This window comes from Rana temporaria, chromosome 5 (genome assembly GCF_905171775.1).
Source record: "Rana temporaria chromosome 5, aRanTem1.1, whole genome shotgun sequence".
Classification (NCBI taxonomy): Eukaryota; Metazoa; Chordata; class Amphibia; order Anura; family Ranidae; genus Rana; species Rana temporaria.
Window position 1 is genome coordinate 81,201,304 of NC_053493.1, and position 21,906 is coordinate 81,223,209.

Genomic DNA, 21,906 nt, shown 5'->3' on the forward strand with positions numbered 1-21,906 from the left:
AATACCACCAACAGAAAGCTCCATTTGTGTGGGGAAAAAATAATAATTTGGATACAGTGTTGCATGACCGTGCAATTGTCAAAGTGTGACAGCGCTGAATGCCGGCCTGGACAGGAAGAGGGTAAAAGTGCCCGGTATTGAAGCGGTTAAACAATTCTAATGAGAGCAGCGTTCCCTATAGCCTAATAATAACTTTGGGGGGGGGGGGGGGGGGCGACAGCTATTTCTTCACAGTAACAAAAGGTAAGGAATCTGTAACAACATGTGTTAAACCCTTGCACTGTGCATTGATCCCCCAGAGGGAATTTCTTTCATCTTGAAATGCTCCTCGGAGAAAAGTAACTCTAAACTAGATTAGCAGTGATGATTAGAGAAGTAAGGTGGGACAATTACTGTAGCATTATTCTTTTAATATTTTTATTACTATTGCATTTCTAAACACAGCCACAAGATGACGCTACAGTCACAGCTCGCCTGCTTACTGCACTACTGCATGCAGCTCGCATCTACAGCCAGCAGCTGGCGCTAAATTGTCACTTAGTGGAGTCGTATAGGACTGCACGTAGCGCTGTGCTTTCTTTTTGTTCCCGCTTCCTAGTCATGACTGGTCGCCTGGTTTACCGGCTTGTGAGCCGCCGCTTCGTCGGAGGATTTGTAGTGGGGGCGGCGGTGAGCAGCGCTTCCTGTCTGGCCGCCCTGCATCTGTATGATCGGAGGAGAGCAGAGCCTGGTGAGAGCCCCGCCCCCTGGCGGACACTACGTGTACATGTAACCGTGAGCGTTCTACAAGCGAGAGGCTTCCGGGCCGACACACTGAGCGAGTGTGAGAGACTGAGCGAGTGTGGCGTGTCTGAGAGCATGGCCACTCACCGCCTTCATTGTACTGACCCTAGCAGGCTAATGATGAGCAGCTATGGGAAGTCATGTTTAATTCAGATTCAACTTCCAGAGCTTATTCCTTTATGTTTCTTTATAAACTGAACTACAATCTAACAACTCAATATATAGCTGTGTATTTATATATATATATATTAGGGTTGTCCCGATACCACTTTTTTGAGACCGAGTACAAGTACCGATACTTTTTTTCAAGTACTCGCCGATACCGATTACCGATACTTTTTTTTTTTTTAATGTCATGTGACCGTGGCAGTATTTTTTTTATTTTTTTTAGGGGGGGGGGGAGTGGATTGTTTTTTTTTTTGTTTTTTTTACATTTTATTTAAAAAAAAAATATTTATTGCAATTTTTTTTTTTTATCAGCCCTGTTGGGGGTCTTTGGAGAGATATCAGGGGTCTTAACAGACCTCTGGTGTCTCTCCTTTAAGACAGAGAAAGGGACTAAGGACACAGATTCCCCAGCCCCTTTCTCTGCAGCCTCAGCTGAAATGAATGGAGAGAAGCTCCTCTCCATTCATAAACAGAAGCATCGTAAACATAGGTTACGATGCTCAGTTATATGAATGGACAGAGTCAGTGATCACTGACTCTGTTCATTCTGAAAAGATAGGAGACGGGTTTAGCGGCTCCTACCTCCGCTCTCCATCCTGACAGATTGAGGGGGGAGAGCGGCACGGAGCGGGGGGAGAGAAGACGGGCACGGAGCGCGGGGAGAGAAGACGGGCACGGAGCGCGGGGAGAGAAGACGGGCACGGAGCGGGGAGGAGGAGACGGGCACGGAGTGGGGGGAGACAAGACGGGCACAGAGCAGGGGGAGACAAGACCGGAGCGGGGGAGACAAGACCGGGGGGAGACAAGACTGGCACGGAGCGGGGATAGACAAGACCGGCACGGAGCGGGGATAGACAAGATCGGCACGGAGCGGGGATAGACAAGACCGGCACGGAGCGGGGATAGACAAGACCGGCACGGAGCGGGGATAGACAAGACTGCCACGGAGCGGGGATAGACAAGACCGGCACGGAGCGGGGATAGACAAGACTGCCACGGAGCGGGGATAGACAAGACCGGCACGGAGCGGGGATAGACAAGACTGGCACGGAGCGGGGATAGACAAGACCGGCACGGAGCGGGGATAGACAAGACCGGCACGGAGCGGGGATAGACAAGACCGGCACGGAGCGGGGATAGACAAGACTGCCACGGAGCGGGGATAGACAAGACTGCCACGGAGCGGGGATAGACAAGACCGGCACGGAGCGGGGATAGACAAGACTGCCACGGAGCGGGGATAGACAAGACTGCCACGGAGCGGGGATAGACAAGACCGGCACGGAGCGGGGATAGACAAGACCGGCACGGAGCGGGGATAGACAAGACCGGCACGGAGCGGGGATAGACAAGACTGGCACGGAGCGGGGGGAGACAATACAGGCATGGAGCGGGGGGAGACAATACCGGCACGAAGCGGGGGGAGACAATACCGGCACGCAGCGGGGGGGAGACAAGACCGGCACGGAGCAGGGGGAAAGACAGCACGGGGGAGAAGACTTGCAACTCCCCTGCCTGCCATGGTATCGGGTGAGTCATCGGAGCATTTCCCCTAAATACAAGTACTCTGGGAAATGCTCGGCATCGATACCGATACTAGTACCGGTATCAGGACATCCCTAATATACAGTATATAGATATGCCTGTGGTCAAATCCCAATAGGTCTTATATATATATATATATTCATTTATTAGGTACACCTGATCAATTGCTCGGTAGCACAAATTTCTAATCAGCCAATCACATGGCAGCAACTCAATGCATTTAACCCTCTAGACTTGGAGAAGACAACTTGCTGAAGTTCAAACCGAGCATCAGAAAAGGGATGTAAGTGACTTTGAATGTGGCATGGTTGTTGGTGTCATATGGACTGGTCTGAATATTTCAAAAACTGCTGATCTACTGGGATTTTCACACACAACCATCTCTCGGGTTTACAGAGAATGGTCCGAAAAGAGAAAATATCCAGTGAGCGGCGGTTGTGTGAGGGAAAATGTATTGTTGATGTCAGAGGAGAATGGGCAGACTGGTTTATAGATGATAGAAAGGTAACAGTAGCTCAAATAACCACTCGTTACAACTAAGGTATGCAGATTACCATCTCTGAACACACAACACAGCAAACCTTAAAGCAGATGGGCTACAGCCACTCCTGTCGGCTAAGAACAAGAAACCGAGGCTACAATTCGCACAGGCTCACCAAAATTAGACAATAGAAGATTGGAAAAACGTTGCCTGGTCTGATGAGTCTCGATTTCAGCTGCAACATTTAGATGGTAGGGTCAGAATTTGGTGTAAACAACATGAAAGCATGGATCCATCCTGCCTTGTATCAACAGTTCAGGCCAGTGGCGTATCTATGGTGTGGCAGTCATGGCAAGTGCCATGGGCGCCATGGGGGGGGTGACAAAAAAGTCACCCCCCGCACAAAAAAAAACCCACCGTCCTGCGGCCACCTCTTGCGCCTGCCCCCTGCACTAACATGGCCCCGGCGCCGCAGCTGGACGGCTGGAGCGACAGGTGCACGCACCATGACGGCCGATGTCTTTACCGGGTGCAGGAAAAAGAGCAGGGTAACTAGCAGTGGCGGCGCCTGATGCTCCGCCTTCCCTCATCTTCTCCCCAGAGCGGTGTCTGTGACACGAGGAGGAGAAGAGACAAACCACGAGAAAAAGAAGGGGAACCCGCAGGTAGCAGCAGGGATTAACTCTTCAGCCTAGCAGGTACTCTTGAAGATGATGACAATGAGCATGAGCATGTGATGAATTCACGTGCACCCGGCCGGCGAACATTTAAACCCCGGTCGGCTTTCTTGGGATGACAACCGATGCGGCTAAGAAGCCGCTCGGCTGTTATCTCAAGCAGCGGGAGGAGACCTCGCCCCCCCCCTTTCGCGGCTCGTCCGGGCTCTCACGTCACACTGGGAGGCCTGAGAGACAAGGCGGCACATCTGCCGGCTGGCCAGAGACCCAAACAAAGCTGGAATCGGAAGACTTAAAGGTGCCAAAAAAAAAGAAATTACAGTATTCAAAACAGCCAAACTTGCAAAGCATGCAAAGGAGGGATTTGTGTTCTTATAGACCCCAGATCCCTCCATAAAGAGTACCCATCACTGCCTATTACTGTCACAAGGTATGTTTACATTCCGTCTGACAGCATTTAAAGTGATCAGAATTTTTTTTTTAAGGTACAAAAAAAGTGTAAAAAAAAAAAAATGCACCTCATCCCTCCATGGTCACGCACAGAAGCGAACACATACGTAAGTTGCGACTTCAAATGTAAACAGTGTGCAAACCACACATGTGAGGTATTGCCGCGATTCTTAGCACAAGACCTGTTCCTTTGCTGTGACCTTGTGAAGTGATGCATTTGCTGTTCGTTTGAATAAAAAGACAACCTTTTTGGTTATTGGAGTGCGGCTATCCATTTCCTCTCTTCGTATCTCATACCGTAGTTTGTTGCTATTCCACGAGTGTGCAAAATTTTAAAGCAGCACATGGGGCTGTTTGATTTGCAGGGGGGCTGTGCAATGTAAAGGGATCCAGAGGTGCTGGCTGTGTGTAAGGAAGTCCAGATTATTATCTTCATTTAATTAGCAGGTGAATGCGGCCCTCCATGCATTCACATACATTGCATCTGGCCCTTGAAGTGGAGTTCCACCCATTTTTTTATGTTTGTCTGTGCTGCATGCTCTAATCTCATAGTGTTCAGAATGGACAATTTTTATTTAATTTGTTGCTTTTAAATACCTTTATTTTGTAGTCCTTCATTACTTCCTCCTCCTTATTTGCCTAGGCTATTTGCAAGGGTTTCTGGGATAGGCATCATGTTTCCCAGTAGTCCTTGCAAACCTGACTGAAACCTATTACATTGCTTGTGCACTGAGCATGTGCGAGATATGCAAAGCTGAAATCCAGGAAGTCATACAGTCTGGCTTCATGATGCCCACACTTAAGATGGCCACGGTCTATTTCTAGATTATAAACTATTTAAATGCTGTAACAACCTAACAAAACGGACCTTAGTTTACAGACTAACTTTACTAGAATACATTAAGCTTGTGTATTACAGGGGTATTTATATTTAAAAAGTGAAATTGTGGGTGGAACTCCCCTTTAAGTGGAAAAGGTTGCTGTCCCCTGCTTTAAGTGCTTCTAAATGCTGGGAAGCAGAGGCAGGCGTTTGGGTCATGTGATTGGCTGTCACAGCGGTCACATGATTAGAAAGCTCCCGATCGCAGGAATGCATCGGGAGCTTTCCGGTCCCAACTGGTCACTGTGCTGAAACAAGAAAAGCTGCTCCAGGTGAGCGAGTCTGGGGTAATCCCCACACACACTAGTCAGGTGCTAGCCCAGCTCGCATGCTGTGTAATGTGAAGAAATATTTCCGGGTGGCTGCACTTCCAAAAATCCTTTTATTGAAGCTTCATATGACAAGTGGTTGACAGATGGAGCAGGGGACAAACAGGTAGATGCGTTTCGTGCAAATATCAGAGCTTAGTCATTACCTGGTCACTGCTGGGAGCGCGCAGCACAGAAAAGTGCTTACATAGGGCCACATATATGCGACCTCTTGGCGTTAAAGTCCACCTGCTGAGAGGCCGCATATATGCGCCACATCAGCGGGAAGAGGTTAAATTAATTTGCTGAGCACCATTGTAGAGGTGTACCTAAATACCCGGTCACAGTAGAACCCTTAGGCCCCGTACACACGACCGGATCGATCCGCTGGGATTGATCCAGCAGATAGATCCGGTCGTGTGTACGGCCTAGCGGACATTTCCCAGCGGATAAAAATCCAGCCGACGGATTCCCAGCGGATAAAAATTTCTTAGCATGCTAAGAAATCTATCCGCTGGAATCCAGTCCAGCGGACTGATCCGGTCGTCTGTACAGACTCACCGTATCAGTCCGTCCGCTCCCATCCCTCGCATGCGTCGTAATGATTCGACGCATGCGTGGAAGTATTTACCTTCCAGGGTCGCGGATGTATTCCGCTGGGATTTCGATCTGATGGTGTGTACAGCCATCAGATCCAAATCCGCCAGAGGATTTATCCGCTGGAAACGGTCCGGCGGACCGTTTCCAGCGGATATCCTCTCGTCTGTACGAGGCCTTAGACACAGCATGGATATAATAGCATAACACAGAATTGGAGTCATGCTTATAGTACAGTTCATACTTGGTGTAATTTTCCTGCTGTTGTCTCTATCAGAACCGGTGAAAAAGTCGGTGTTAGAAGAATATGGATTCCCACAGAGCGGCAATGAAGTGAGGCAGTATGTTGGTCACTCATTATCCTATGATCAGGAAAGGAAGATCCCCCGATGGGTGATTGAACATCTTACAAAGGAGAAAACAGTTGGTAAGAACCTCTCTAGAAAAGTTAGAAATGTGTCTGGGTGTTCTCATACTGGCTACATGTGTGTTGTGTCTAGTGGTGTGACACTGAAAGCTATGCCGGTGTTCACCATGCTTATTATATGAGGATCATTGTTAGCTGTAAGTAAGTTCAAGACAGCCTAAGCATATAACTGTCTCTTTCAGAATATCTCACTGTGGGGGGACTACAATGATGATATTGTATGTATGGACTAAATAAACCAAAACCTATTCAGTACATGTCTGCTATATATACACATTTCCCCATGTTTTGTCTCTATAAAAATGCTGCAAGTACAGAAAAATACCAGCTAATCCTTCCAGAAATGCAGTGAGCTCCTAACTTCCTGATCACTCTTCCTCTGCTGCACTAAAATCCCAAGCAGTGTTATCAGTGCTGACCATTTCACCTCTGTGAACTCAAAAACATTCCCTGCCCCCGAGGAATGGGGAGGTGTTCTGTAGTCCCCGCAAACTTCTTGTCAAATGGTATAGATAACAGTATATTGAGTGAGCATTGTCACCCCAGGACAGGAAGTGTGTTACTGGCAGGATCATTGGGCGAAAAATAAAAAATCATACAGCCACCACATCAAAGGTCTAAGCTTCAATATATTATTTTGTTTCTTTTGAATTTAGATACACATTGGGGTTGAGTTACTAAAACTGGAAAGTGCAAAATATGTTGCTGCTGTCCATGGTAGCCAATCAGTTTGAAACAAAACAAAACTGGAAGCTGATTGGTTTCTATGTAGAGCTGCACCAGATTTTGCACTCTCCATTCTTAAAGCGGGGGGTTCACCCTAAAAAAACTGTAGACTGTTATATCCAGCATACTGCTGACATCAACAGTATGCTGGATTATTTTTTTTTTCGGTCTGTACTTACCTTTTTCCGTCGTTTTCACCCGGCTTCCGGGTTCTCGCTCCCCCGGGGAGTAGGCGTTCCTAAGCTCTGCATAGATGATTGACGTGCGCGTCATCACCTTCCGAAAAATATCCGAGTGGGACTCGGCACTTTACGGCGCATGCACAGTCAGCTCTACACGGCAGGCGCAGGCGAGTCGCCGTCGGATATTTTCTGAAGGCGATGACGCGCACGTCAATCATCTATGCAGAGCTCCCCGTCAGGGAAAAGGAGCGACACGCCCACTCCCCGCAAGGAAGAAGACCCGGAAGTGCGGCTGAAGACAGGTAAGTGTACACATAAAAAAAAAAATGACAACGCTACAAGCCTTTATTAAGGCTACAAATAGGTTAGCCAAAAAGTTAATTTTAGGGTGAACCCCCCCGCTTTAACAAATCAACCCCATAGTTTACAAGATTTAATCTGCTGTTTTATTTTTCATATTTACTATCTATTTATAGTCTTTGTGTTACAATTAAACATGATTTACAAATGATTCCCAGAGCACTAATGGCTAGACAAAAAGACAGCACAGCAGAGTAGCCCAATTTTTCCCATCCTTGGCTTGACTGAAACTTTTGGCCAAGCAATCTGATGGAAGGAGTCACAGGGATGACTATGTGGATGAAAAAATCCGCTTAAACTGTGGAATTCTTTAAACCCAGTGGCTTTATAGCAAAGTGAGAGCCTAGTGCTTATGAAAAGGAGATCAAAGCACCACCCCCAGGCTTAAAAGGAGAATGCAAAAATATTAATATAAAATGTTTGATGTTTACCAATTTAAAATAAATGTTTTTAAATTTAGTTTTTTTTCTTTAGTTCATAATAAATAAGGAAAGCAATTATTCACAGGACCATTATACAGTTCCTTAACAGGAGATTTCCCCCTAAAAAACCTCAGCTTGATTCAAAACTCTGCTCCTTCAACTCCCTAATTAGCAATGCCGTGGTCCAGTTGCCTATATTTGAGTGTAACTTGTGAGGTGTAATAGTTCCCCAAGAGATTCATTACATTTTAAGCAGCAGTACTAAAATACACCACTAGGTGTCCATATCTTTTTTAGAATAGGCATGACTTGATGTAGACAGGCCCAATACACCGTGCTATACACAGGGGTCCGTATCCTGCTGGTTTAACTACAGGCATACCCCACTTTTAAGTACACAATGGGGTTTACTTACTATCACTGGAAAGTGCAAAATCAGGCTCCCTTCTGCATAAAAGGTCAACCAAATCAATGTTTTTTGTATATAAAAGAAGAGTACATGAAGTTTTTTTTATCTTAATGCATTCTATGCATTAAGATAAAAAAAAAACATCTGTGTGCATCAGCCTTCCTAATGCTTACCTCAGCCCATCTCGATCCAGCAATGTTGCACAAGAGGCTCGGCTGTCTGGGACTCCCCCTCCTCATTGGCTGAGACAACAGCTGGTTCCTTTGGCTCCCGCTGCTGTCAATCAAAGTCAGTGGGCCAATGAGGAGAGGGCGGGGGTGGGGCTGGGCTACAGGTCATGTCTAAATAGACACCCAAATCAGAGCACAGGCTTGGGTGCCCCCATAGCAAGTGGCTTGCTGTGGGGGCACACAGCAGGAGGGAGGGGCCAGGAGCAGCGGCGAGGGGCCAGATAAGAGGAGGATCTTGTCTTCTCTGTGCAAAACCACTTCACAGAGCAGGTACGTATAACATGTTTGCTATTTTTAACAAAAAACAAACTAGATTTTACAATAACTTTAAAGAGGTTGTAAACCTCAGACACAAATAATGAACAAAAAATACCCCTCTATAGTGTGTACTTGTCTCTAGAACACTAAGTGCCATTCCTGTCCGCTGCTTCATTCCTCTGCTACCAGCATGAATCACTTCTGACATATTTTCCTGACACCAAGAGAAAAAGGTGACAGGGGAGGGATGACAGCCTTAGTTCTGTTACTGTGTGCTGTGTGTAGAGGGGTGTGTCCCTTCCCTCCAATCAGCTCTCAGAGTTCTCCTCACTGATGTAACTGTGCAGACAGATCCTATGTATCTCTGTGTATCACCTGAGGCTAGTCACTTCATTGGGTATATATATATATATATAGATATATATATATATATATATATATATATATATATATATAAAAAAGGGTTTACAGACACTTCAAGATGCTTTAGAATGTATACTGACCCTTTGTTGGGGTGAATGAATGGCATTGTGCATTCACGGAATATACATTAGCTGGCGCTGGCTAATCAAGAGGGTGAGCCCCAAAGAAGAGCCAGAGAATGTCAGTGGTGGTATCACTAGAGGGGAGGTAAGTATGGAGGAGATTAGTTCTGCTTTAATATGTTAAATGTAACATGTATTGAAATTCTTTTTCTTTCTTTAGGCAATGCAGACCGGAAACACTGTAAATTTAAACCAGATCCGAACATTCCAGCGATGTTTAGTGCCTCTAATGAGGATTATTTAAAAAGTGGTTGGTCCAGAGGTCACATGGCACCCGCTGGAGACGCCAAATATTCTAAGGTATGAGTTCAATTATTTGATTTATGTTATACTATTTTATTATGCCAGCTGCAGTAACATAATAACAACTTGCATTGATTAGGGCCCAAGATGGCACTTAATAGCTGTCTGGGGATCAAGTCCAGCTTCATTCCAACCAAAAACAGGAAGTCTGTTTCAGGCAGAGCTCTACTTTAAGAGCCCATTGACACCAGTGTATCCATGTGGTATGCAGTATGGGGTGTGTGCCTAGTCAGTTATTTTTTATCTCTTAGCCATGCTTTCAGGGCCCATAGAAAATTAATGGAATCATTCAACACACCAGCATCAATGTGAATGTGCCCTAAAATTTTGCACTATAGTGGTTTTTGTTTCTAAACCCTTGTTTTTTAGCGTTTATATACATTGGGCCAGATTCACAAAGAGATACGACGGTGTATCTACAGATACACCATCGTATCTCTGACTTACACTGGTCCTATCTATGCGCCTGATTCATAAAATCAGATACGCATAGATAGGGCTAAGATCTGACAGTGTTACACTGTTTTACACTGTCGGATCTTTTTTTCCATTTAAAAATGGCGCGGGGGCGTTCCCGCTGATTTACGATAAATAATATGTAAATTAGCGAGATACGCAAATTCACGAACGTACGCAGACCCGACGCAGTCTTCTTACGACGTTTCCGTAGCGGCTTTCCCGGCGTATACTTACCCCTTCTTTTATCAGGCGCAGCCAATGTTAAGTATAGCCGGCGTTCCCGCGTCGAATTTGAATTTTTTAACGTCGTTTGCGTAAGTCGTTCTCGAATACGGACGGACGTCGTTTACGTAAGTGTCGAAACCACTGACGTCCTAGCGACGTCAGTGGGAGCAATGCACGCCGGGAAATTTCGCGGATGGCGCATGCGCAGTTAAATCGGCGCGGGAACGCGCCTGATTTAAATAGTACACTCCCCCTAGCCGCGGAATTTGAATTCCGCCGGGGGATTTAGGATCCGCCGCTGCAAGTTTGGAGGTAAGTGGTTTGTGAATTAGCCACTTTCCTCTCAAACTTGCGGGAGCGGATCTTAAATCACGTAGATCGAGCGGATCTATAGATCCGCTGATCTACGTGAATCTGGCCCATACTGTATAAACATCTTATTCTAAATAGTAAAAGTAAAAAGGTTTCCCTTGTCATTTGCACCATGTGTGTGTGCGGAGGAAATTACATTCACTAAAGGCCCATACACTCTATTAGATTTTCTGCAGACTTTTGTTTTCAGATTTAGCCAAACCATATAATATGAGGTCAAACCTTAATGCTGCGTACAGACGATCGGACATTCCGACAACCAAACTGTGGATAATTTTCCGAAGGATGTTGGCTCAAACTTGTCTTGCATACACACAAATGTTGTCTGAAATTGCGTCAAGAACGCGGTCACGTACAGCACGTACGACAGCACAATAAAATGGAAGTTCCATACCAATTGTCCCACCCTTTGGGCTCCTTCTGCTAATCTCATGTTAGAAGTTTGGTTGTGAGACGATTTGCGTTTTTCAGCTTTGTGCTTTTCAGTCCGTTATAGCGTGACGAATGTGCTATCTCCATTTTGAACGCTAGTTTTACCAGACCGAGCGCTTCCGTCTCGTACTTGATTCAGAGGAGGTGTGAAATTTTGTGCGTCGCAATTGTCTACACACACTGGAAATTTATGAGAACAGATTTTGTTTTAGGAAAATTTCAGAACCAGCTCTCAAATTTTTGTTGTCATAAAATGTCTAATGGAGCCTACACACGGTCGGAATTTCCGACAAAAAGCTCCCATCGAAACATTTGTTGTCGGAAATTCCGAGCGTGTGTACGCTGCATAAGAATTTCAATTTGCATGCAATCAAGCAGGCCCTGGTTTTGGTAAATCTGAAGACAAAAATCTGCAGAAAATCTAAGGCCCCGTACACACGACCGAGTTTCTCGGCAGAATTCAGCCAGAAACTCGATGGGAGACGTATTCTGCCGAGAAAACCGGTCGTGTGTACACTTTTCGCCGAGGAAACTGAGGAGGATCTCGTCGGGCCAAAAAGAGAACATGTTCTCTATTTCCTCGTTAGTCAATGGGAAAAGTTGGCTCGCGGAGATCCTCGGCGGCTTCACAAGGAACTCGACGAGCAAAACGATGTGTTTTGCCCATCGAGTTTCTCGGACGTGTGTACGGGGCCTCATAGTGTGTATGGGGTCTTAAACTGATCCTAGACCATTTTAAAGTATTAATAGTATATATAATCTATAGCTCATAATCGGCTATGGAACAACTAGTTAGCTTTGTTATTTTTAGTAGAAAATAAATGAAAAATAAGCTTGTATTTCCTTTGCACAGAAGTCTATATACTGGCGTGTTGCTCAATTTCGGTTTCCAAAATGTTCCACTTCCAAGATCATTTGGATAAAATGATCCATTTTCTATCTTACAGGAAGCAATGACTGAAACGTTCTATCTTTCCAACATAGTGCCTCAAAACTATGAAAATAATGGCGGGTTCTGGAACCGGTAAGAGCTGTGATTTCAGAGAATGTTATTAGCTGTGTATGTTCAAATATTCAGTTAGGGCTTGTTTACACCTGCTTTGCTTTCTGAAAAGTGGTTTACATTCAGATTGCTCTTCGGAGAGCATTTGACAGGCGGTGAGGAGGTAGTTCTGCGTGGTTTCGGGGGGGGTTACAGTAAGGCCCTCTTCAATTCCGGGGGTCGTGCTCAGCGACTGGTAGTATATCCCCCAGCTGCTGCATGTGCAGCTAAAGAAGGATGGTTGTAATAAAATAAGCTAACTGCAGGGTTTTACAGCGCCTCCAACTGCAAGTGCCAAAGAGCCCTTAACCACTTAAGACCCGTGTGGCCACCATTATTTTCCAGCACTGTCTTTAAAGTTCATTACAACAGCAGTTTATCAAGGACAGTTCTAAAAGTCTTGAGCGCGCAAAACTAAACCCACTGATTTAACGGTTTCCAAAAACTGTTAGGGCCCGTTCACATGATGTGCAGTGTCTTGCATTTTTCCATACCAGATCAATGCAAATCTCTGCAAAGGTACATAGACACAGCTATTTGATGGAATAACTTTACGCCTGAAAACGCCTTACGTAAACGGTGTATCTTTACTGCGACGGGCGCACGTACGTTCGTGAATAGGCGTATCTAGTCATTTACACATTCTACGCCAAACTCAATGGAAGTGCCACCTAGCAGCCAGTCTAAATATTGCACCCTAAGATACGACGGCGCAGGCTGTCGTATCTTAGCTAGGTTTATGTGTATCTCAGTTTGAGAATCCACTTAAACTTACGGCGGCGCACATTCAGAGTTACGTCGGAGTAACTCTCTCTGAATCTGGCCATTAATGTGTGTACCAAGCTTAAAGTGTTACTAAACCCGCAACAGTAAAATCAGTCTGTATATGCAGTAAAGCATGCTTATTATACTCACTGTGAAACCTAAGGGGTTAATCCTATGCATTGTGTACAAAGACTGATCCTGTCTCCTCTGATCCTCCCCTTCTTCCAGTGTCCCCAATCCATCTCCTGATAAGACCGTCTTTTGAGTCTGCACATGCTCAGTTTGGTGTGTATTGCTAGAGAGTTTTCTTTTTTTTCTTGGGAGGGTGCATGTGATCGGCACAGGACCAATCAGCACTGTCCAGACAGAGTGTCAGGGGTAACACAGCCTCATAGGACAGTCAGAATAGAATGAAAAACTCCTCCTACAAGCTTTAACCAGACACTGATAGAAGCCACAAGATTGCTATGTACTGCTGATGAGAAAAGATATTTAGCAGTTTATATTTACTAAAATAATTGCATTTCCATGTTCTGTGTATTGCGGGAGATCAGATATAGTGAATGCAGGGTCCTGGGTTTAGTAACACTTTAACCACTTAAGGACCAGCCTTTGTATATATACGTCTAGTGACTAGTGACAATGACACTGATCTCGGCTCTGTGTACTCGGAGCGGAGATCAGTGTCATGTGACACAGAGCCCATCCCCCCTACAGTAAGAAACACTATGTAGGGAACACATAACCCAAACACTTGTTGTTGGGCCTCTTGGCACATTTCTGTCTACCTAGTTGTTTCCCACCATTTTCATTCAGTGCTTGGGGATGTTCCAGGGTCCTTGAGTACTTTGCCTGTATCCTTTACTGTACGATTAAGAGACGAGGACTGTTAATTAGGGGTGTAGGGGCGCCTCCCTAATCCATGTGCCTAGCTACTAATCTTTATGCAAGGCGCCAGAAGCATGGATTTCAATGTTTGTTTGTTTTTTTGAAGCACATGATTAGAGTCGGAGGCTCTAATTGGCTTCAAAAAGGTCATATTCGCTAATGTCACTCACTTGTGTGCCATTAGCAAAATAAATTTTCGCTAATGTCTTCCTGCTTCTCCTCCCGGCCAATCAGGAAGCGGGTCCTGAGTCTTAGGACTCCCGGCCAATCGGGTCTCAAGACTCGCCTCCTGCTCAGCTGGGAGAAGAAGCAACAGGCCCGGCGGCAGCAACAGCCTCTTCCAGGAGCCCGGATTCAGCAGTGCACCCCCACCTCGTCCTCCTCCCCGAACCCCTACTGCAGTATAAATTAAGGCCACCGATCACGTGCGCGGGGGCAGTGTGAGTCAGGGGGCCAGGTCTGTTTGTCGCCCCACCACAAAAAATATTGACCGCCAGCCGCCACTGCTTATATCTTGAAGTACAGTAAAGTACACAGGACACTCTTACATTCCTCTGTTACCCTGCATTGCTTGCTACAAAACTGAGTGTGGTAGGGTTATAGGGAAGGCACCCAGGAGGTGTGTCCTCCAAAGATTAGACCATGTTCAATCACAGGAAAGTACAAGCCTATAACCCAAGGTCTAAGATATGGAATATACAGGTAAATCAAAATTTCTCTTTTGCAGTGCTAACTTAGGGTAAGCAGCCAATTTGCAGCAGAAACATTCATTTTCTGAACAGAAAATTGAATTCACTAGTAGGCAAATGTTATACGTCTTCAAAATGTACTGTAAGAAAACTCCTCCCTATTTAATGTCTTCCAGGCTTGAAATGTATTGTCGGGACCTGGCAGAGCGATTTGACGATGTTTGGGTGGTTAGCGGCCCCCTGACATTGCCGGTGCAGCATGAAGATGGCAAAAAGAGTGTCACTTATCAGGTGAGGTTTTGTACATTCGGGAATGTCACTGGAGAAGAGTAGACTGGGCAGGGAGTATGAAAAAGAGAGCCTCAGGGGTAAAGTAAATTAATATTATAGTGGGAGGTACCATCATCCTTGAGATCAGAATATAGGGTACTTGGGTCTAGGGTCCCCGGACCGAAGAGCCAAAAGGGGGAAATACGGGCCAATTAGGACTATCGCGGTACCGGTGTAAAGTTACAAAATAAAATAAGAATATGTAAAAAGTTGATAATTTTTATTTCAGAATACATACAAGACAATTACATAATTAAAATTGTGACAACCGAACAACGGCACCAAAACAGAGGTCCCCAGAGGGGAAAACATTGCGATGAGTTTAGGGTTGAGACAGTATCTCAACTAGTTTCGCGGATTTGTACCGCTTCATCAGGAGAAAGCTCTAGAAATGATTAAACAATACATCAATAATAGGTTAAAAAACAGCAATGTAAACAAACAAGGGGAAAAAAACATAGGTTAGATTGCTCACCTAAAAGAAGTCTGCCAATGGGGTACAGCGGGCGGGACCAGACAAGAACCCCCGCGGTGGCCAACAGGGACACAAGTGTGGAGGGACCTGCTTGTCTGGGGGGGGGGGGGGGGGGGTGATGGTAACACGCGTGAACATTGCAAAAACGGTGGTGAGAAGGTGAAGAGTGAATGTGAAATGGATAAGTGGGAAATGATAAGGCAGGGGGAAGAAAAGGGGGGGAGGGAAAGGGCCCCAAAGTGGACAAGAAGGGCAGTGAAAGGAAGGGAGGGGGGATGAGGAGGGAAAGGGGATGGATGGGAGAATGGGTGAGGGAATAAGTGGGGTAGATAAGTGATTGCAAAATGAAAAAAATATATATTGTATGAATACCTGAGTGATAAAAAAGGGTAATGGTGAATGAGGGGGTCCCGGGAGCAGGAGCCCAGTAGTGGCACATATTGAGGTACAACTGTGCCACATTGATGGTTGTGTGTGTTGTTGGGAGGGACCAAACCTTGTCCCGATGGAGCATCAGGGTAATGATGCAGCCTGAAGTACCTATAAAGGAATTAAAAACCATGTGTGAATGGGGTAGAGGGAAGGGGGAGGGGATTTAGGAATGGTAAGGCTGGCTAGAGAGAGATATAAGGTACATAGAAAGGGGAAACTTACACTGGGCTGGGTAGAGCCACAGCAGTCCCGGGGTCCGGCGATGGTGGTTGCTGGAAACAGGAGGTCCTATTTATGTGTCCTGATGCCCAGTGACGCTGATCCAAACAGGCGGAGGCCGTGCTGCAGCGTCACTGGGAAGGGACCGTGCGCATGACGTCAGCACGGATGCGCGTGCCGCGTCATGAGTGAGTGTCAAATTAGTGAGGGCGGAGACCCGCACCAAAACACTGCCGCGTGTGATACAGCTCCGGGGGAAGAGCCGTAGACGTCACAAGGACAGGTCCCAGATCACCGGGAAGGGGAGGGGAGAGGAGAGAGGGGAGAGGGAATGTCTGGAACCGTAGTGTCTGCCCTCGAGACGAGGGCAGGAGAAGGTGAGCAATCAATCTGGTCAATGAAAACATAATAGGCATGTATAAACATAAACAATGTATTATTAATGTAAATAAATAAAATACAAAACATAAAATCATATATATTCTGGGCAGTGAGTATATTATTGAACACAATGAGTGTTTCCCAGCTTTGCCAAACTTCTCTTAGCACATTAGACAGGTGCAAGAAAAGCATTCAGTCGTGAAATGAGGCTGTGCTTATCAGCAGCCTAAAATCCACATCATTTCTTTACGGAGGGAGAAAGACACCGCACATTCTCATTAACATCTGCCGTTTTATGTCAGTAGGGCGAGATTGTAATTTGATAAATCCGAGTTTTAGAATTCTAATGAAGCTGCTAAGAGGACAACACGGAGTGAGTGCTTTCTGTTGGGGGATTACAAGGATACGGAAATAGCCAGGCCGAGGTTCCTTAAAGTGCTGTGCAAACTGTTGGTGCTGTATATATAAATCTTGTAGAACGTGAGCCTGTGCTGGCTTTAGCTTTGTGCTTTCTAGAATATTTGTCGCTGATTAATCACCATTACTAAGAGCCTTTGAAGAAATGGACATTAAATTAACTGCAGTAAACTCAATGAGTCTCCGTATGGATGGAGGCGTTTTCCCTTCCACTGATGTGGTTTTTTTTATACAAATGAGGGCTAGACAGCTCTAAAAATGTAAACGTCACTTAAAAATATGACAAATTGCCCCGTGAAGATCTAACATTTTTACTGTAAATTGTTTCTGGTTCCGACTGTATATGAATTGGGTGAAGCCTGCCTTTACATGCACATGAATGGCGTCTCAGTCCGTAGGGTTCAATATTGAGTTGGCCCACCCTTTGCAGCTATAACAACTTAAACCCTTCACAAGGTTTAGGAGTGTGTCTATGGGAATGTTTGCCCATTCTTCCAGAAGCGCATTTGTGAGGTTAGGCACTGGCGTTGGACAAGAAGGCCTGGCTCACAGTCTTCACTCTAATTTATCCCAAAAGTGTTCTATCAAGTTGAGGTCAGGACTCTGTGCAGGCCAGTCAAGTTCTTCCACCCCAAACTCGCTCATTCATGTCTTTATGGATCTTACTTTGTGCACTGGTGTGCAGTCAGGTTGGAACAGGAAGGGGCCATCCCCAAACTGTTCCCACAAAGTTGGGAGGATGAAATTGTCCAAAATGTTTTGCCTTAAGTGTTCCCTTCACTGGAACTAAGGGGCCGAGCCCAACCCCTGAAAAACAACCCCCACACCATAATCCCCCCTCCACCAAATGATTTGGACCAGTGCACAAAGCAAGGTCCATAAAGACATGGGTGAGCGAGTTTGGGGTGGAGGAACTTGACCGGCCTGCACAGAGTCCTGACCTCATCCCAGATAGAACACCTTTGGGATGAATTAGAGTGGAGACTGCGAGCCAGGCCTTCTTGTCCAACATCAGTGCCTGACCTCACAAATGCGCTTCTTGAAGAATGGTCAAACATTCCCAGAACACTTAAAGCTGTTATAGCTGCAAAGGGTTAATATCGAACCCTGTGGACTAAGACTGGGATGTCATTAAAGTCTGTGTGCGTGTAAAGGCAAGGTCCCAATACTTTTGGTAATATAGTGTATATAGCATGAATGCCCGACTTTTTGTCCCCTGTGTGATGGGGGGAAAAAAGGTAAGTAGAAAAAAAAACTAATATTTTTAGTTGTAAAAAAAAATGAACATCCAAGCACATAAAATCCCCCACCCCCAGGCACAGGGCGCCTATGCCTGAAAACGTTGATTGTGATACACATGTTACATATCGCCTTGCATGCCAGGATGAGAACAATAATTCTAGCACCAGACCTTCTTTGTAACAATAAACAAATGACTTATAGGTGGCTTTTTAAAGTGTCTCCTATGGAAAATATAGGGTACTGACATGTTTAAAGGGGTTGTAAAAGGTAAAAAAAATTCCCTATAATAGCTTTTTTTACTTTAGTGCAGTCCTCCTTCACTTACCTCATCCTTCCATTTTGCTTTTAATTGTCCTTATTTCTTCTGAGAAATCCTCACTTCCTGTTCTTATGTCTGTAACTCCACACAGTAATGCAAGGCTTTCTCCCTGGTGTGGAGTGTCGTGCTCGCCCCCTCCCTTGGACTACAGGAGAGTCAGGACACTCTCTACGTTGCAGATAGAGAAAGGAGCTGTGTGTTAGTGGGCGTCCTGACTCTACTGTAATCCAAGGAAGAGGGAGAGCACGACACTCCACACCAGGGAGAAAGCCTCACTTCCTGTTCTTCTGTCTGTAACTACACACAGTAACGTGGGACTTTTCCCTGGTGTGGAGAAAGCCTCTTGAGGGGGGGGGGGGGGGGCGAGCAGGAGTGTCAGGACGCCCACTAACACACAGCTTCTTTCTCTATCTGCAAAGTAGAGAGTGTCCTGACACTCCTGCTCGCCCCTCACCCCTCAAGAGGCTTTCTCCACACCAGGAAGAAAGACTCGCATTACTGTGTGTAGTTACAGACAGAAGAACAGGAAGTGAGGATTTCTCAGAAGAAATAAGGACATTTAAAAGCAAAATCGAAGGATGAGGTAAGTGAAGGAGGACTGCACTAAGGTAAAGGAAGCTATTTAGGATTTTTTTTTTTACCTTTACAACCCCTTTAAGGTTTGACATGTTGAGTATGTATTTATTTTGGGTATTTTTGATATTTTACTAAAAATTGGGTAATTTTTTTACATTTTTGTGCCCCCTAAAATGAACTTTTAATTTCATTTACTGAAATGTTAAAGGAAATTCACCTTCGGGAACATGTTCCATGTTCCACCCATAAGATTCTTGAGTTTAAAAAAAAGGGCTAGATTCAGAGACAGTTACGCCGGCGTATCAGTAGATACGCCGTCGTAACTCTGAATCTACGCCGTCGTAAATTTAAGCGTATTCTGGAAACCAGATACGCTTAAATTAGGCTAAGATATGAGCGGCGTAAGTCTCCTACGCCGTCGTATCTTAGGGTGCATATTTACGCTGGCCGCTAGGTGGCGCTTCCGTCGATTTCAGCGTAGAATATGCAAATGAGCTGGATACGCCGATTCAGAAACGTACGTGTGCCCGGCGGATTTTTTTACGTCGTTTGCGTAAGGCTTTTTCCGGCGTAACGTTACTCCTGCTATATGAGGCATAGCCAATGTTAAGTATGGACGTCGGGACAGCGTAGAATTTTTCGTAAGTCGTTCGCGAATAGGGCTTTGCGTAAATTACGTTCACGTCGAAAGCATTGACTATTTGCAACGTGATTAGGAGCATGTGCACTGGGATACGTTCACGGCCGGCGCATGCGCTGTTCGTGAGAAACGTCATTTACGTGGGGTCATGTTTTATTTACATAAAACACGCCCACCTCTTGACAATTTGAATTTGGCGCGCTTACGCCGGCAGATTTACGCTATGCCGCCGCAACTTACGGAGCAAGTGCTTTGTGAATACTGCACTTGCCTTTCTAAATTGCGGCGGCGTAGCGTAAATAACATACGCTACGCCCGCACAATTTTACGTCGCCCTACCTGAATCTAGCCCAAACTGTCTTCTAACTTTTTTAGCTTGGCTTTTGGATTCAAAGACAATTTGTCAAGCCCTGCTTTATAATATATCAACCAATGGCCTATATTTAAAGTCTTCTTTTCTAGAACTAGGAGTAGTTTGTGAAGTAGGAATAACAGAAGCTACTATTTATTGTGACACTAATGACTGTGTAGTCTAGCTTTGCCATTCACTGTATGCTTCTCATCCTGTACTCTACAGGTGATCGGCAAAGATGATGTAGCAGTGCCAACACACCTATTCAAAGTGATCCTTGCACGCAAGAACCAGTCTGCCGAGACGCTGACTGAAGGAGCTTTCATTGTCCCCAACATTCCAATCAGTTTTGATCACCAGTTGCCTGAATTCCAAGTGGAATGTGAGGATCTGGAGAAAAAGTCTGGCTTAGTTTTCTTTCCCCAAGTAGACAAGTCTAAAGGCGTCAAGAACCTCTGTGAGGTGGATACCTGCAGACTTATCCAGTTGGACGAGTTCAAGTTGTACATAGCAGCTAGAAGGATGAAGAATGCAAAGAACTTGCAGAAGGTAGAGAAGATCATGAGGGAACTGGATGAGGCTAAAATACAACCGGACAAGTATTTCATAGACCTTTATGAACAAAAAAAGAAAGAGTTGTCTTCAAATGAGCCATCTGTCCCACGTGAAGGAAGGAGAGGATGAAGAGGATTTTTATTTCCTATATCTTTCCAATAAAAACTGCTTCTTGCCTCTTATGTTATTTTGCATCTACTTCAATTTTGATTGATGTTTTATGCCGCGTACACACGATCGGATTTTCCGTCGGTAAAACCTTGGATGGCTTTTCCGACGGAATTCGGCTCAAGCTTGGCTTGCATACACCCGATCACACAAAAGTTCTCTGAACTTTCGTCCATCAAGAACGCGGTGATGTACAAAACACTACGACGAGCCGAGAAAATGAAGTTCAATGCTTCCGAGCATGCGTCGAATTGTTTCTGAGCATGCGTCGAATTGTTTCTGAGCATGCGTCAGAATTTTGCGTGTTGGAATTGCTACAGACGATCGGATTTTCCGATTTGAGAACCAGCTCTCAATCTTTTGTTAGGGAAAAGGGAGTAGCCGCTCCAGGTGGGAACCCAGATGAATATCCTCCGGTGCAGACAACTCAGGTGCAGGCAATGCACTTAGCAAAGCAGGAACAAAAATTGTTTCTGGACAGCCGCACTCTGAAAAAATTGTAGCCTTTATTAAAAAAAGGACATCGCTACAAATCACAGCAACTTAAAATAAAACCCGACCGCTTACGCGTTTCGCACTGAAACTAGTGCTTAGTCATAGCTGAGCTATGACTAAGCACTAGTTTCAGTGCGAAACGCGTCAGAAGTCTGGTTTCTTTTTATGTTGCTGTGATTTGTAGCGCTGTCCTTTTTTTAATAAAGGCTACAATTTTTTCAGAGTGCGGCTGTTCAGAAACAATTTTTGTTCCTGCTTTTCTCAATCTTTTGTTGGCGGAAATCTCAACAGCAAAAGTCCGATAGAGCATACACACGGTCAGAATTTACGTTCAAAGGCTCACATCGGACTTTTGCTGTCGGAAATTCCGATCGTGTGTACGAGGCATGAAGAATAATCTTTGAGATTCTTAGTCGCCAAAGGAGAGTGAGGACCAGAGATGCTGTGAGAAGTGCACACAGTGCCTGCAAAGATACGATTTGCTGATGTCAGTGGGTTTGAATCGCATTCGATTTGAACAGGACAACAGTGCAATTGTTGTCTGAATTACGTGCAGTTTCCCGCACTGCCCCTGCGTGAACCCTGGCTGAAGTCACTATGACAAGCCTGGGTTCACATAGGAGCTGTGCCGGAAGCCATATGCGATTCAGATAGGAATTACATTGCATGCCTATTCAAATCG

The 21,906-nt window shown here is 45.3% G+C and overlaps 1 protein-coding gene across 1 annotated transcript; it reads left to right on the plus strand.

Annotated features, from left to right (window-relative positions):
- Positions 1-551: 551 nt before the first annotated feature.
- Positions 552-20,743, plus strand: EXOG (exo/endonuclease G). The gene is made up of 6 exons (XM_040352756.1): positions 552-730; positions 6,167-6,316; positions 9,609-9,748; positions 12,187-12,263; positions 14,800-14,914; positions 20,232-20,743. Exons 1-6 carry the CDS (start codon positions 601-603, stop codon positions 20,688-20,690), a joined length of 1,071 nt encoding a protein of 356 aa, XP_040208690.1. The 5' UTR covers positions 552-600; the 3' UTR covers positions 20,691-20,743.
- Positions 20,744-21,906: the final 1,163 nt, after the last annotated feature.